We start from the raw sequence: 18,709 nt of genomic DNA on the forward strand, positions 1-18,709 counted from the left end.
TTTGATTAAACTTTTATTGCAATTTTATGCGCGTGAGCTGCGCGCAAATCCGTGATATCTCGGCATTTTCCAGATGAATATCTCTATGTGGAATAATAGCAGTTAACGTCGAGAACGGTGCGAAAATGAGAGACGTCTGCTCTTCTCGTGCAAAATATCGCGCGCACGGATTCATACATCCTCGCATAGTTTCGCCGCCAAAAACTTTACGATCGTGCACGGTCCTCTCGTCATCGCACACCGGTACAGTCTCCTAAGTCGTGCGAGCAGACTGTACGGTAATAATTCGCAGTGCTCTTTAATACACAGAGTGATGGGGTAAATTACGTACTTCATAAACGGCTCCGAGAGGCATAACGAGACACGCGACCATAAGATCCGCGACGGCCAGACTGAGGATCAAGTAATTCGCCACGGACTGCAGATTTCGCTCCAGTATGATAGCCGCCATCACAAACAGGTTCCCTGTAACAAGAGCACCGTACATGTGAGATGTCAGATGTTAATATAAATGATATAAATGATATAATTCAGTCATTTTCGGCCAATAAGTAATGGTATTATTTTATAGTTTATATGTTTTTTATTTACTTTTCCTCATTGTATTCTTTGTAATTTTTAGAAAATGACTGAAATTTTACACTTAATAGGGATCTGAATTTAAGTCGAAATCTATGTACTTGTTAACAAATAAAACTGCCAGTTTGGTCGAATATAAGGAGGCTTTGTTTTTATTGAATTTTCCGGCGAAACTAATGAATCAAATTGATTAATACAAATGACTCTGTAACCTATTCGTATATGAAACATTCATCATCGATTTCAGCAATATAATACTTTACGCTCCGCGATTTACGAGAAGATAAATATCGAGATGAGGAATTCAAGCAATTTATTTTTACCCAAGCGCACCTTTTGATGATATTAACATCCGCGCGTTAATTATTTTGATCACGCGTGAAGCGCTGCGCCGAGGAATATTGCCGCGTCGCTTGACATGCGAAGTTAGCCGCGCAACCGAGTCACGTGACTGATTTCGAACTCGCCGGTAGTCGCGTACTCGCGTAGCAAGTCGTCGAAGCCTCGGCAGGATCCGTGATCGCTCCGCGTTTCTGTGTCTTTTTTATCTGTCACGAACGAGTGCCGCGTGCTGACGAATGTCGGGAGTGTTGAATTGAACGATGTACGATCGTTTCGGCGTATTGATCGATCCGTGCGGCGCCAATTAATCGCGTATTTTCGTATTCACGATCGGCGCCCGTCGTATCGCGTTCCGTGCATGGCATCCGTCCGTACGCAACGTCTGATACGCGCATCTCACGTATTTCGCGATAGCTGCTCGCCCGAATCGTACAATCGCGAGTGTTAGTTGCGATCCGAAACGCCGAGGAGTATCGAGAAGCATCGGGGATCGTCGCGATGGATTAATCGAGATCGAAAAACAAGCCGCGACATTGCCGCGTGAAATAATTCGCACGCGTGATCCGCCATGATGGCGCGCCACTTTCGGAATTTTGCGCCGACCGCGAGAGGGCGCGTCTATGCGCGCGTATCTAAAGTCACTAGATATATATATCTAGTGACAATTACTATTATTCGAAATACGATAATCACTTCCGTCAGATCAACATCCGTTGAATAACGTAGTGTCGTTCTGTTTCGCCGCGTTTCGCGTTGTATTCGCGATTGTGTGATCGAGTCAGTGTATTGGAAGAACAGGAAGTGCATGTGAGGAACAATGTGGAGCATCAGGAGGGAATCACTGCAATGATCGAGAGAGAGAGAGCTGGCTGCTGCTCGTCTGTTTCACGAGTGAGTAATCATTCCTGAATGTTTTTTCTCTGAAGTCTTTTACTGCGTGGCGTTGGATTTGTCGAATGCAGTCCCAATCTAAGAAAACGTTCTTTCTCGATGTCGGACTCATAGCTGACGTGAATAAACAAATTGTTTCGAATTGTCTTCTCGGTGAAACTGCGAGGAGGAATTTCGACATGATTGGTAATTCTCAGATAGTTCTCAAAACTACGCACAACAGAATGGATAATAACGGTCTGTTATTGTTGCAAGAGTTCCGCGCGCTGAGCTGTATAACATTGCGGAGTCGTTTAAGCAAATTGCGATCGCGAGCGCTTCTCTCTCTCTCTCTCTCTCTCTCTCTCTCTCTGTCGCGCTCTCCACTCTTTAATAATGGCCCTGTAATTGGCACTGCAAGGGGCAAATTCGGGCCGGGGCTCCATCAATTCCGGCTGCGGGTTTGAATAGCGGCAATCAAGTTCGGCAAACTCGGAGAGAGATGAAATCAGTCGTACGTTCCTAGACGCATTTCGGGTGTGCGGCGCGATGGGTCGGTCGCTCGCGCGCGCATTTGCGAAATTTGTCTAAGTTTGCCGTGTCGTCTCGCCGGTGCTCCTCGTATCGAGTTTTCGCGCCTCCGGAACAATACGACGCTGTTAGGGAGACTGAGTGCTTCGCCCGTACGTACGGTATGCGAGGGTCAGTCGATGGAGAAGGTTGCAGACAAGAAACGTACAACGTCCTGGGATCCTCGAACAGCTCCTTGAAAAATTTCTCTCTCGAGGTGAGAACGGGTGAGGCGAATAAATACCGAGTCTTGCTAAAGCGAGCGTTTTTACACTGACGACAAGATAGTGTTTTATAAAGGAATTCGTATTTTTATACGCGCGCTGCGAGTATTTTTCGGATACCGTTTAGTACTCGACTATTGCAGTATGCAGTTGCATTTGAACACATAAAAATGAGATTTATGTTCTGAAATGTTCTAAGATATTCCAAGACGAATAGAAATATATACGCATTACATATAAAATAACAAAAAAATAAATAAAAATAAATAATAAAATAATAAAAAAATTAATAAAAATTAGTACAGTAGAATTGACTGGATTATCAGTAAAATATGTACTTTTAAAAAAAGAGCTGCGTGATAATAATTAGTTAATATATAAATTCTCTGTTAAGGCGAAAAGATTCAACATTTACAACAGAGTAATCCTCAACTCTCGGCTCAAAGAAATCCGCGTAGATATAGTCTTTCTCGGCGCGATGGTAGTTTTAATCAAACTTTGGTAGGACCGCCAAGCCCGACGGTAATCAGTATTTTCAGGTTCGCGCGGTTCCCTTGTAAGAGAGAAACTCATGTATTATTAACTCAATGTTACGTTCATGCATAAGCGTGCTCGACTGCCGCTGGTGTAAGCGTGTTTAAGGAAAGTAAGTAGAAGCTTGAGCCACCGTGCACTATGCTCGCGAGGATATTACGTACTGATGTACGTCGTTCCGCGTACCGCAGAACCTCATCTTGTCTGGATAATCACTGTTTTCTATGATTTTTCGCGATGCGTATATTTGTAACACGAAATAATGTAAGATCGTACTGTGTCTGAAATAATAATGACATTTTGCATTAACAGTAAACATGAATTATAAAATCTTTGATAGGGCCTTGGAAAAATAAAATAAAAGAACTGATTATTATTATTATATATAAATTGCCGAATGATTAAAAAATAGTGTGATTGCTAAAAGAACAAAGAAAAAATAGCGCTGGTTATACATATAGCATATAGCAAATAACAATCGAATTCAATATTGAATTGTGTAATTGAATTCAACTCTTGTCTATTACTGCCAGAAAGAGGGCACAGCAGACTGCTCAAATTAAAGAGTAAATTTAATAGGAGAATTCGGAACATTCGGAGCCACGTATTTCGTATTTTTCTCATTTTACTCGCCTGCTGCGGTAAACACAAACTGTTCGACAATACCGGACACGTGACTCCACAAATGGACAAATTTCTTCCTTTTCGTGTCCATTAGTTTCGCGTTACGTGTCTCGGGATGCACAGCCAACAATGGCGGTTATACACGGCTTTTAAAAGCAGCATCGAGGACGGAGAAACGCACGTATTAAACGCGTCGCGTCTCCACTGCAGACGAGATGTCTCCGTGAAGAGTACAACCACCACGGCTACGGTGAGTAAAAGGCGGAAGAAACGCGGGAAATTTTACTTTGGCGTAATTAACTCCTGCGAAGGAAGAGCGAGAGATGTTCCAGCACACCAGGATCTAAACGCACACGCTTGCGCTCACGCTCCCGCTCTTGCACTCCATTAAGAAGTGTATTTGCAGCGCGAGAAAAAAGAAGCGCGCGTATCCGAAGCTTTATACGGATAAGCTGCGAAGGGTCGAGAGTAGACACGCGCGCTGAGTTGTTTGTCAAGAAATAACTTACAGTCTGCAGTTTTTAATCTGTTCCGGCGTTGCGCTAAGCTCCGGCTTGACGCCACGGTTCTTCAGCGAGCTTTTTGTCAAGGGCGTCTCGACGAAGGCGGATTTTGTAACGCCTCTGTACACGTATCGCGTGTGTCGTGTATCGGGTGATGATAAAACCATTATTGTATCTATTGCGTTATCATATTCATTATCGATGCTCAAACATTTAATAATCTATGAATTATACGCTGAAATAGAAATGCCACGTCTGTTTGTCTTGCTTTAGTATTTTATAATTAACGTTTTTAAAGCAATTTTAAAAGTTCGAATTTATTACGTGTCAATCAAAAATTTGGTTATTATTGAGTTAATTTAAAGTTATCAAAAAGTGACCACGTTAAAATGTTTTGTCATCATCCAAGTTTATCTTAATCGTATTTTCGAAAGCGTTGACGTGTTAAATGCTGATATCAGCATGAACCGGTTTTATTTTTCAAATGCATTAAAAAAGCGTAAATACATTGTGTTATCGCAGATTAGTTTCGCGGGGATGACAATTATTTTTATCCGCGTGATGGTTCCTATGTATTATTTCGGACAGTTGTAAAAATATGACAAAGCTTCCAAATGCAATGAGAGACACGGTTTAGATCGACGCAGCTTTTCCGAACGAGAAAATTTGCTGGATGAAAAGGAGTATTAAACGTTGAAAGCATTAATCGTTTTATCCGTGGGCCAAATAGTGTTTTACTAGTCGAAATAGAGATTTCTCAGCTAAAATCTTTTTCATTTAAATTGTGTGCAAAAAAACGAATGATACGAAAAATTCGTCAGTCTCATGCAAAACAGTGTCGAGAAAACAAGAAATTGCACAGCAGGTTCTCTTGTTGTGAATATAATGAGAATCTCTCACTAATCCGACAAATTGAGGTCGATTACGTACTAGATCTTGAAATAAGAGGTTATTTATGATCTTTAGCTTTTTGCAGTGTAAATAATCTGTTAATAAATTTCACATCACATCAAAAAGATTTTTTAATTCATTTACAGTTCAAATTATATTTAATTCTATATTGAATATTATTATTGATACATATATTGAATATTACAAATTTATTCTCGTAGCATTATATATGCCTTTTATTAAATGCAAATGCAGAGTTCAGTACCTAGTTAGTTATTTTAGTTTATGATGTCGAAGCAGAAATAATGCATTATTTATTGTTGCAATCAATATCAAGATAAATAAATTTTTCCGCATACATAGAATTGATGCAAGCGAATCTGTAAAATGTGTTGCAAACTGTGGTTATGGTTCGTTATCCAATAAACGGCCGTATAACTTGCTTTTGTTGCGGCACTAGGACAGATTTGGATTGAATTATATGACCGTTTATTGATTAACACACCAAAACTAGACTGGTCGAGAAATGTTATAATGTTTGCTTTATCAATCGCGACTGTGTCGTGCGCCCGATAAATCATTTATTTCGTTATAACGTAGCAAGGCCGAGAGTGCAAGGCCGCGTAAATAAATAACATATTAGGGTAAGAGGTACAGTTATTGATAGGGATACAGTTATTGACACATTAACTCTTTTAACTTAAATTTCTCGTCACATGCACGACGCTCGTACGCAAAGTTTATATGCTCGTACAAAGTACCTTTTCGCCAACAGATTTACTGAGTTATCTTAGATTTCTGTCATTGCGTTTCGAAGCGGGCAGCAAAAACATGCACTGATCTATTCGGAGCATCGCCAAGAGTGGGTCAGTGATTGTTTTTGCTACCGCTTCGAAACGCAATGACAGAAATCTAAGACAATTCAGTAAATTTATTGGTGAAGGAGTACTTTGTACGAGCATATGAACGTTTCACACAAGAGCCATGCATGTGTCGAGAAATTTCAATTAAAAAAATTAATGTGTCAATAACTATATCCGTGTCAATGATTGTATCTCTTACCCTATATTTCTGCTTTTTGGAAACGTCATGCTAGTAACTGTAAATTTAAATGTAACGATCCGCTTTTATTCCACAGCGATAAAAGGGAAGGGATTAATTAATATTCTCATGTTCATAATTAATAGGAGCAGGTTTTTTATAATATTTCGCCTGAGAGGCTATATTGTTTTTTCGCTGAAAATGTAACCTTAGGGTCTTAGGATGGTAACTATCGGAGATTGAATATCTGATTACGTCTTTATGCAGGGTACGTTGTGCGCTCGTATCGCATCGTTTAACCTTTATAGGACCGAAGGGCAAGGTAGTAACGCATTCAGTTCGCGTCGGCCGTCTAACCTATCGGTTTGCTATTTTTTCCTTTTTTTTTTACGAACAAACAAAACGCTCGTCAACATCGTGTACACGTATTAAGGGTGCATCAGGAGATCTTTTAGATCATCTTGTCTTTGATAAGATTTATTTTTTCCTGCAATATTTACAATACTGATAATTTAATAAAAATGCAATATCTTGTTGATAATTTAACTCAATCGATTTCTACGATATACTGTATATACACATAAAAAATTCCTTAATTTTATGACTTGTACTGAACATGAAAGTTATGAAACATTGATTGAAACGTTCACATACATAATTATGTATTAGGAATAATATTAATAGATCAATACATTTTTATATTCATGGTTTCTGAATAACTTCTATCGATTTGTTTTGCTTGCAAAATTTATAAAATTGCACAATAATAACATAATTCACAATTCGTCGACAAATTTGCAATTTAAATTATTCTGAAAATCAAAAGTTGCAATTATCCACACTTATTTCAGTAATGTCTTTCATGCTCGTTAGGTAACTCTATAAATATCTATCGTCTATAATTTCGTGTGTTCGTTCGATTGTAGCCAATTACTTCGGCAGACGTACGCTCCGATGGCGGACGCGGACTCCGCGCGAAATCATGAGTTCCGGTTGTCCGCGTTTAAGAGAGGCGAACGAATCCGGCCGGTGCAACGCGCTGCATTTGGGAAGTTTCACTCGATTTGCGACCATTGTGTGACGAAAGGATTATTTAATTCACATTTGCGCAACAATATTCACAGTCTTGTGCCTCTCCAAGTGTTCATAAAATTCACCCCGTACTGTGAGGGAGAAAGAAGGAGAAAAAGAGAGAGAGAGAGAGAGAAAGAGAGAGCAGGCGTATCCAACGGTAGCTGACGTCATGTTCAACGAACCGTTAGTTAGCCAGTGAACTATACTAATATCGGAATGCGCTCCGAGCTTGTCAAGTGGAGGCGTGTGTATACGTGCGGATGTATACAACACTGCCGGTAGATCTCTTTCACAACCCCCTTATATCCACCCACAGCGTTACAATGGAGCGATAAACTTACCTGTTTTCCGACAACTTTTATCTGTATGTCTCTACGAGAGATATACAGATCCGCAGGGACTGCGCGGAGATGTGGTTTGTGGATTTATTTTGTGAGACTTAATAGTTCGCGAACGAAATCGGCATTGCCGAAAATCAAGGCTTCGCGACATTCGTGGATAAACGACGCTAATAATAACACAGTTTGCATTACTTTATGTGTATATTGAGATAGCGTTAATAACGCATGCTAGAAAGTCAAGAAAATAGCGAAAGCGATTAAAAGAGAGTAATATAGGTATTTCACCAATACGTACAATGTATTTTGGAAGAGGAAGAGGAGACTAGCTATTTAATTAGCAAAAAAAGCAAATTAGATAACGAGCAAAGTTCGTTTTTCTTGTACCTTGGAACTTAAAGAGCTGTTTATTTATTTACTTCAAACGACTTATAACTTGGTAATTATATTTCACAAGAAACACTACGTCAATTTTGAGGAGCATCTTGCGTAACGATTTTAGAAAGATTAATCACCCGTTTGTTCCCGGCTGGTAGTTTGACCAAAGTTATCCATCGCGCGCGTTACGGCCGCATTAAAGCGTCTTTAGCGTCGGTGATCGAACAGAGATTTCGGTATTAAAACGCGCGCTATTATTCTCGGGAGGAGAGCTGGGGTGGCAGGAAAGGGTTGCAGTTCAATACAAGTCGCGAAGCGGAGTGTCAGCGCGCTTACCTCGCGGAAAATCCTGTTTACGCAAAGCACGCGGCTGGATATCGCGATTACCGTCAACGCTACGGTGATATATTATACGCTCAGGAGATGTGTCAGTTCTCCAACGCAATCTTCGCCATTGTTCTCGCCGACGGATACGACCGACGGGCGTCGCCTTCATGAAACCGTCATCGACCGGTAATGATCAGGAATTACTTGACGCTTGATAGCGTCTAATTAGAGCAAAAAGAATTAATCGATGCGGCGAGATTAATCGCGTCGCGAACACGTCTTGTCGGAAGTTTCGCCCGCAAAGAAAATGATCCGTCGAATTCGGTCGGTAATTTTCATTAATTACCTGTGCGTTTGAATAGTAGCGCGAGTCTAAACGATTGAACCGATCATCTTCGAATTAAGGTGCGGATCCTTCTTGGTTTCAGCTTGAATGAGTCTGATCCATTATCCACTTAGTGCCGACGACGAAATTGTCTACTCATCAAAGCGACCGGATATTTATTCGCTTTAATTTTTTAAAAAATTACTTCGAAAGAGATATTGCAAAAAATATAAAAATTGAAAATTAAAAACATTTATTTAAGATAATTCCAGATTAAATTTGCAGAGATAGCTTTAGTAAATTTGTTTGGTCATTGTTTTTGACAGAAAATAAATGTAGAGTACAAAAAAGAAATGTTTTTCCGAGCGTTAAATTATTACAATTTTTATTTACGGCAGCATAAAGTTACAATATTTACGGTATTTAGCGGAGATAATTGAAAAACATTTCCATGGAAACGAGCAATCTTAATCATCAATTATGTTGTCGGTATTTAATTCTTTGAGCTTCACTTCAATTGGCTTGATGTCACAAAAAAAAGAAAATTCAAATAAGTTTTTCATGCTGATGAAAAGGCTTGGCAATATCTTTTTTTTATTAACTGAAACTACCAATACATAAAACAATTTGTAAAACACGAGATAACACTTTGTTAAAAAAACGTTCAAAAAGTGTAGATTTTATATTTATTTTACGTGATTTATTGTCACATATTTTTTTACTACAACGTCCAGCATTTCACTGATTTCTCGCGTTATCAAAAAATAAATAACACGTGTTAGAACCTACGTGGTTTATAGTACAATTCCTGTTGGCAGTAAAAAATATTGTCCCACATTACACGAATGTTTTATCCGGAAGTGAACCAATATTCATTGAATTAAAAAATAAAGTTAAAATACTGTGTAATGTAATACAATATGTTTGCAGTACGGGAAAACTACTCGCGTTACATTATTCCTTCAATTACAATTTTCGTTTCGTTTTTTCATTATGCTTTATTACAAACTTGTACGGTGATAATCAGTTGCGAATATTGCAGGAAACCACGTTAATAAAAATCTTCAAGACTCATTTCTGGGATATAAAAAAGGTTTTCAAGGTTTTCTTGTCTTAAAAGTGACCTATATCGTAAACCTTTTATGAAAGTGCTCCTAAAAACTTGAGAAATACAGGACTACATGTTATTATATTTCTGAAAATACGAGCTATACTTTTAAATTTTAAAATATCGATCCACGTATCAATATTCAATAGTAAATGCAAGCAACTGAATATGAAAAAAAAATATGCATTCGTATACAAATATTTTATTTATATCACTTTTAAATACGAACATAGCAAAAGAAAAAAACTACAGAATTTCTGTAACGAATAACTGCCGACGAAAAATATTTTTTGTTTTTTTCATGAGTTTATGGAAAATGTTTCTTCCTTAATTAAAATGTAACAACCACATAATTACGAGATTTTTTAACATTAAAAATGGAAATGAATTTAATTAAAGCAGAATAAAAAACTCTAGTACTGATTGAAAATCTCAGTGTTAATTTATGATTTTGATGTTAAGATGTTTATCGTTGAAAATATTTTTCCTTTTGTGAAATATCGATTAAAAGACTTACCTACGATAGTGACAAGTATCACAAGACAGAGCACGATAGCCTTCAAATAGATCGATACATCGCCAAAGACCGGATCTTCCGCTGTTGAATTCGCGGTTTGATTGAAGGGGTATTCCATCGTAGCTGGATGTGTATTTTCCATTTTCAGTGCTCGCTATTCATCATCTGCTTAAATAATGTATCATGGTCTGCTCTCGTTAAAGCGGTTCCGAAGTTTTTTCTCTTTGTTTTCGACAGATGCAGAGTCAACACCTGACCAATAAATGTTGGCAACTCCTCTCATACGCTTCCACCTCTATCTCAGAATTTTCCGTAGCCTCCATTTTCCGCAATTTTCTGCTTCGAGACTCCATGGACTTTGACACGGAGTCTTTTTTGTAGAATATCAGTCCTTTCGTCCTTACGTCTGAAACAGCAATGTGAGCAAAGAGTTCAGTCTCCATAACAGTGTTATATTTTCTTCAGTCGCAAATTTTTTAATTACAGTTCTTCAAACATTGTTAACAGTATTTTTAAATATAGGAAGCCTCCACCATTTATGTGATATAAATAATTACAATATTGCATTTCGTGTTAAATATATGTAAATTTCAAGATAGGCAAAGCAAGATAGACAACCGAGTGTGCAAGGCGTCACGTTTATGGTAGCCCACGAAACCAATGAAATTGGAACAATCGGTCAGCAATTGGTGCCGTTGGCAGATACAATTCTGCCAACGGCACCAATTGACTTTAATAATGAATCCGCGGAGCTGCGCGAAAAATAGATGCGTTTACAACAAACACTAGTCGTGAAATTGCCTTAGGAGGTCGTGTGCACTCTATTAAATTTTCCGATAGTGTTGGAACGTTTCATTAACTTGAATTCACCGGAACCTACTCGCCATTCGGTTTAAACTGATTGAATTTCCAGGCGAATAACGTTTACTTTTGATAGCGACGCCGATACACGATAACGAATTCACGGTTTTGTGCATAGTTGGTTGCACAATTTTATTGTTTTAATTAATTACAAATAATATAATTGGAATATAAATTCTCAAAGAAATTATACAAAATCAATTTTAATTTGCTCTATTGAATATGTCTCATAATGTACACATAAGTGGAATACGTATTTAAGTAGAACTGAAAGTTTAAATTCTAAATTATGATCATTCTAATATCATACATTTTCAGAAAAGAGAAGAATTACATCTCTGACTTATTTCTTAACCTCTAGCATAAATTTCTTTTTTTTACAAAACGCATCAATAACTCATCAAAAAACGTTTCCCACAATACTAATTTTTGTTGTATACAGTGAGATATTATAACTTGAAAATTTTCTTTTCTTCGACATCTTTTAAAAATGTAAAATTAGAGATGTGCGTGAAATTCAGGGAGTATCTCTCCAGCGCAGATGTAGGAAGCTTTAAATATCCTCATCTTCGAAAGTGCTAACACATTTCGCTCGCGACAGAGAAATTTATCCCATACTGATTGTTGCCACGGTGACTTTTTGCGTGCGCGACCAACCGCCAAGATCTGAAAGTTTTATTCCCACCGCATGACACAAATCCCACGTATTTTCTGCCAGCGATCAAAAAGTGTCCCCCCCTAAGGCTCTCTTCCTCATCACCATTTTTCGGTGCTCGCTTGTCGGTTGGGGGACTGAAAAACAACCATTTCTCCTACGATGGAGAAGTAGCTTCCGACCAACTTTCTAACAGTTAGCCCGAGAAAAAGATCAGGAGTGGCGCAAAAGCGTGGCGTCCGTTCGTGCAAACTTCAAAGGGACAGCAGAAAAAGGGACGTCTACGAAACCGAAGAATAAAAGCCAATCAAGCAGTCTTTCACAGATACGGCGCTACATTTTTAATACTTAAATCAACCTGTGCGAGTGTATCGATCCTGTTGGCGCCTAACGAGCTTCGTAAATCGTATTTTCGATATCGACGGTTCAAATCCCCTCAGCATCAAGGGAAAGGACTTTCGTCCTCTGGTAGTAACACGTTACTCATCGTCGTAGTAACAATGAGTTTCTAGTTTTGTGCTAGTTAAAAAAGTTTATTCGATATTACGAACAAATTGAATTTTCTGATGGAAAAAAATATGAAAAAGTTGTAAAAGTTTGTGATAGTGGAGTGTTTATTGCAAGTAATAAGAAAAGAACGTATTTTATAATTTCCTTGCAGAATACAGTGATTCGTATAGAAAGTTTACCGTTGTTGGAACGCGATAAGCGCACCACCGAAGAAACTCTCTCTGAAATTTCGTTTCCTTGGGGATCCACTTCCCAGTGAGATATAAAAATTTGTATTTTACATCACCTATGAAATCTTCATTTCCCACAGCGATACAGTCATGATACTGCAAAAATATTGCAATAGCCAGACGACGAAAAAACAATCGTGAATATTATACGATACGAGAAATTTGTATATCTCGTCAGCAACATTGTCCTCCGTGATGAAATATTTTAGTTATTCAAACGTGTGGGAGTTAATTCAAACTTCAACACTGAAAAATAGGCTTTCGCCTCGTTATGTAATATAATATTTATGTCTTAATGAAAAACTGTTGAAAAACACGAAAGGAGTTTTAAAAAATATATAAAACGTAATGTAAAAAACTAAGATAGACTTTTATTTCATGGAAAGTGCAAATCGTTCCTGTATCCTGTTAGTTGGAAAATGGCCGTTCATTAGCGCTCGAGGAAAAAATTGATATATGTATGTACATATAAAAAAGACCATTTATGTTGCTTTATAAAAACTTGATATGCATACAAAAAAAGAGCATTTATTAACTCTTTATTGACTTTCGTTCCCTTAAAATTTTTGATCGATCTTTTAGAAGTATTCATTAACGACTTGGCTCATTTATTTAACCAATTTATTGTAACAGGGAAAAAATAAAATAACGTTCTGACTATGCACATGAGAACAATGGTAGCGACAATCGCACGTTTCTTTTACTGTTAGATTGTTAGAAAAAAATTTCCCAAATTGATCCATTAATCTGTCGTGCGCGATTGTGTCGAAAACTGCAAATAGCACGAGGAAAATCTGCTCAATGAATCACGTGTAGAATCGCGCGTTACGGTAGATGTCGTCTGTGCAATGGACTGGAATTGTGCGAATAGTCGCGACAGTCGTTTGCATGTGGAGACCATCGGCCGCCAAAGCTCACCGTTTCGGCCAATTCAAAATTGAAAGTGCAGACGCACGTAGTATATATATTTCGCACAATAGCAGATGCATTTATCACGAGCGGAAACTGCGGCTCTCGGTCGCGCTCGAAAGTCCATAAATTCCCCGCCGATGGTGGAAAATGGAGGCGAAAGTGGAGAGGAGGAGGAAGCAGGCGGCCGCCGTAAGGTGCAGGGAGTAGAAAGAGGAGGTAGGAACGAGGTAGAATCGACATGCTGGAGAGAGGGAGGACGGAAATCTATTTCTGAGGGAAAGAAAAGCCGGGCAAACTGTTACGCGATTAAATCGCGAGCTGCCAGCGGGGACCCTCGAAATTCACGATCGTTTGCCTTCGATTTAAGGCGACCGAATCTCGCCGACGGAGACGTCTTCGTTCATGGTACTTGTTCGTCTCCTCGATCCTCTCTCGGTTGGCAAAAAGACGCGGTAACGAGGGACCGATCTGCCAGTCGAGAAGTAAAAAGGTTTACGTGGCTTTAAAGTTTATGACTTACGCAAGCGAGAAAAGCACGAGCAGCGACCTTTCCCTGGGTCGGTGCCTGCGACAATTCGATAGGGTTTTTAATATTGCAATCTTCGTGATACCTTTTTCAATGTCATTTTTTTGAAAGTGAAATATAGACTTAGAGAAAGGAAATAGACATAAAATATTGTATGCGTACCTCTTGGCGATAATTAGGACTAAGTTTGTTATGTAATGTTTAAAGAAAGTATGATAATTGATAAACATGGTTTAGACAAGGTAGAAAAATAATCTCACGTAATACTACTTTCATAATATTGCATATCAATTTTCTATCAATTTCATATTCATATTTCATATTAATTTCGTTAATTTCACGATATTGATATAACGCGTCATTTGCATTTGCATTTGAGGTTTATTCTCCTTCTATGCATATATCTATGGATGTGTCATTATCGTGAAAGTGTGTGAATAACCTGACAGGAAACTAAATTGGAATATATTAAAAATCTTTGTACGTTACATGTAGACACGTATTATCGCTATATCGCATTATGCGATATATTCACTGTTCGGTAATATTTATATTCCTTCTTTTTTACATTAAGATCTCTGCATGTGAGACATGAAATTCTGAAATAAAACTAGACGTCCTTATAAGTAGAGTGCACTCCGTATTTACGAGGCCGTAGTGTCGTCCATTATCCGGAGCTCCTACTGCGTTCCATTAGTTCCATGTAACTAACTTCTTCAGCTTCCAAGGATTTCACGCTGAACCGTGCTTATAGGATCAAAAGATTAGATCCACGCATTACACTTGGTATATATATGTATACCTCCACGGGCGAGGGGATGGGCGGGCGGCGGGAGAATTTTAAACTTTATCTGTGAATCCGGGAAAATACTAAATTTCGATGCAACGCTGCCAATTTTCGGTTGCCAAAAGAATACGTTCGTTTAAAACGTAGTGAAAAAGAAAGGAGAAACTACGAAACAACGAGGAAAAAGGAGAACGGATGGAAAAAGCAATAGTACTGAAATTTCTATAAGCAGGCGAACAACGCATGTTCTACATTACTTGTTTTTTTCGTAATCTTTGGAATCTTTCCATTTTCATTGCCAAAACGTGCAAAAGATACGTGCAATTACAAAATTACGCGAAAGATACCTACCGATCTTTTAAAAATCATTAAAAATTTATAAGAGATTTAAACGAAATGCAATGTCACGCGCCAAATTCCTAGCAGCTATAATTAAACGCATGTTTGATACAGAGATAAAATATTTGGACACAGGTCGATAGTAAGCACACGCAAGTGCGGGAGTGATATGCATCTGAAAGAGAGATGTCGTTTCAATCAAAACCGACAGACATGGACGGATACATCGCTGGTGCGACTGGCACTCGTGTGCGTACAACGATCCCCAATATTGCTAAATTTCCGCCCATTGACGACCGTTTTGTGCTGATAGCTATATACCAGGTGTTAATCTTGTTACTGCCGGTGAACATTCATTCGACACAAAAGCCACAATTGCTGCTTTATATATATTAGTTTCTTTGCGCGGTGATTATGTCATATACACGTTGACATTATGTACGTAGTATGCGTATCAGTGTCATTGAAATATTATCGCGCGGATACCGCATATATTGATTAATTAAATATACTGTTAAGAATTTAATGTAGATATTATTAATCGATATCACGTTTCTATTGAAATTCTTTTGTTCTCTGTGTATCTATTACTATGTCAATAAAATGAAATTTTCGTGAAATAGATAGCATCTAGTCAAAGGTATCGAATTAAACAAACGGAATTATGATGGTACTTGCGCTTGCTTCGGTACGTTAATAAAGCAAAAGTGACGTCTCAATATTGTTTCATTAGCTTTATCATGGCAATTTTCGTGTCCATTGTTAAAAAAATAGTTTGAACATTAATTAAATTACAAATTAAATATTAAAATTAATAATAATCCGAGAGAACTTACGATCTGATAAAATAATTTATATTATGCAATTATTAAATTCCTTGTTTATCGTAATTCTTTTATCGCATTTTTAATTATTTTAATTTACGTCGTCCTAATGCGTTATTAAACTTTCATCTCAATCATTGCCGCTCGAAAACTTTCAGTCGCAGTAATTCGTAAACGATAATGTTAATAATCTCTCGCCTGCATTCATGATCAAATCTGTAATCATGCATATAATTCCTGGACTACTGTTTGTCAATGGACTCAATGGATTGCAATATTTGTTGATTCATTTGCGACGGCGAATAAATAAAGCAACGTTACAAACGACGAAACGCGCGCATGTATTTTTCGTTTCCCATTGCAAAATCAATATTTTGCATCTAAATAATAATTTCTGCTGAAAACTGCGTACATTGTGCATCCTTTTAAGAGAATCGTTCCATACAACATTAATTTTATTTTAATAAAATTAGTGACTATTATTCTATTACACCTCTTGAAACAATTAATTAAAATTGGGTTAGTTCATTCATGATAAGATGAATAGTCGTGATGTAAAAGCGAGTGATCTTCAATTTCCCAAAATTACATTAGAGTTGCGATCTTGTCAAATCGTATAAGTGAGGTAACTAGAACGTCAGCTGGTCCGTGGCTCTTGTCATTTTATGTCAGTTGAATAGTCATTTACTTCCACTTAGTTGCACCGCCGTAACTGTAACTTCGAATCCGTCGATCTCGCTGTTGTTCGAGTTACGAGATTAAGGGCTGGCGATACCTAAGCCAGCCATCTTGGAGTATGACGTCAGAGGCGGGGAAATATACGTGAACGATTCTTGCGATTTACGTTCTACTTAACTTTACGTCGTGTAAACTGATACATCGCGGTTCCCCCCTGGAAAAATCAATGAGTCGAGTGTGAGAACAAGAGGTCCTGTAGCACGTGGAATACGCGCGGTGGTGATTATTACATCATATCCTAAAAACTGATGTTTGCTCATTCACGCGAAAGAATCGCTCTTAGCTGCGGAAATTGATTATATTCCCGTGTAGAGTTTCGAAGCGATCCACTGTAAAAGGTGTTAATTTTTCACAGGTCGTCAAGTTTCACGTAATAATAATAATAATAATACACGGTGCAGTTTTTCCACTATATTTAAAAGGAATCTCCCGTAAAATTAGTTAATAACGCGTAAAACAACCCTAGTTTATTCGAATGGATTTTCATGGTCCATATAAACTGCATTAGTTTCACTATTAAGCTGGGCTTTATAGCGGTTGTAATACGAGGATATCTCTCTCGATTTATACACCAGTAAAAAGACTGAGCACGAAAAGATTTTCGTATTATCATTAAAAAGATCTAACAAAACAAGACGCACAACGCCAAGAAATATATTCTAGAAAACTTGATCTATAGCAAGAAAGCAAAGGATATACGAAGACAAAAATATCTTCTATTTCGAAGAAGTGGGAAATCAAGAAAGCTGTCGTGAAAGTTGAAGTTGATAGAGACGCTTGTACGTGGATACACTAATGGATATAGTTAGAGAATGGAGAAGATATTTGCAAGATTTATTGTTACAGGTGGAACAAGTTGCATTGCACTCTAAGGCATGAATATTTAATGACGTTCTAAGTCGCATTCCGCGGAAAGTGCTATTCTTTGAATAAGAGACAAGCAAGCATGATCTCTTTCGACAAAATGTCTCGTACAACGCAGTCCGGATACTGATGGGATTTATCAAAAGAACAAGAGTAATCCCTTTGTTCGTAAATTTTATAGAAACTTCTAACATTTTTTACTGGAAAATATTACATTTAAATTATTCGCATATTCGCGAAAAAAGGAGAGAAAGAGAGAGAGAAATAAAATATTACAGAGGTTTAATTTTATGTGAACGTTAATTATATGCACGTATAAACCTGCATAAATGTGCATAAACTTGCTCCTGGATTGCTGTGACATACCGTTACACTTACATGCCGCGTGACGCTCCATCGGGAACGATATTCGGCATTTGCAATAATGTGGCGCGAAATGTTGGAATTTGCACTGTAAATTTCAAAAGCTCGTTTCAATGTTCAAAGACGTGTCGTCATACATTATTGCAATGGCGGATATGCTGCCCAAGGGGATGCCGTTGCATCGGTATTGCAATAATGCTACGTCGCTACAACTTTAAGCATTATTGTAATGTTCCACATTCACCTATTCAGCTCGCATTCACTTCGTGCTCCCACGAGAAGACACAATTTGTTGGTAGTAAATATTAACTTTTATTGCAAACGCTAATGTTTCAGTTCGAGAGAAAGAGTGCGGATGCGTTCCTCTGTATTTATTTTATAAAATGTATATTATTTTGCACGAGACAAATTTTCTCGCAAATCTTCGAAAAACAATAATCATAGAGTATGATTGTTTTTTATTAAATATTTGTTTGTTAATTAATGTTTGTCAATTATTAAATGATATCTTCACGAATTTACAGAAAATTTCGTAAAGCAATATAAGCATTACGCATGAAATGTAATTTTATTTAATTACGGCAAAACTTGTAATCACAATATTCAATCAAATTCTTATGAATATAAAATGTCACGTCAATATTCCGCAACAATTTATCAATTATTAAATTGGCTTGTAACATTTTCGCTTTTTTATTTATTCCTATACATGCGAAATTTATTATTCCATATAAAATCAATTCGGGTGTAAGAGGGTCGAAAACGAATTTTCGTTGTGAGCCACAATCCGATCTTTTTGTCGTAACAATGTTTCATAAAAAATAACGAGAAAGCCAGGTTGTAAAATCAATAGAA

General features: G+C 37.6%; 1 protein-coding gene across 8 annotated transcripts in view; it reads right to left on the minus strand.

The window, feature by feature from the left end:
• LOC113561370 (5-hydroxytryptamine receptor 2A-like) overlaps window positions 1-18,709 on the minus strand; it is a 106,020-nt gene that overhangs the window by 9,535 nt on the left and 77,776 nt on the right. For all 8 annotated transcript variants that reach the window (XM_026972156.1, XM_026972164.1, XM_026972160.1 and 5 more), the window contains 2 exons: window positions 10,246-10,651; window positions 332-465 (listed from right to left, as the gene is read on the minus strand). In XM_026972156.1, the coding sequence (XP_026827957.1) occupies window positions 332-465; window positions 10,246-10,387 (276 nt within the window). In that variant the 5' untranslated portion in view covers window positions 10,388-10,651. The remainder of the gene's footprint in view (window positions 1-331; window positions 466-10,245; window positions 10,652-18,709) is intronic.

This window comes from Ooceraea biroi, chromosome 1 (assembly GCF_003672135.1).
Source record: "Ooceraea biroi isolate clonal line C1 chromosome 1, Obir_v5.4, whole genome shotgun sequence".
Taxonomy (NCBI): domain Eukaryota; kingdom Metazoa; phylum Arthropoda; class Insecta; order Hymenoptera; family Formicidae; genus Ooceraea; species Ooceraea biroi.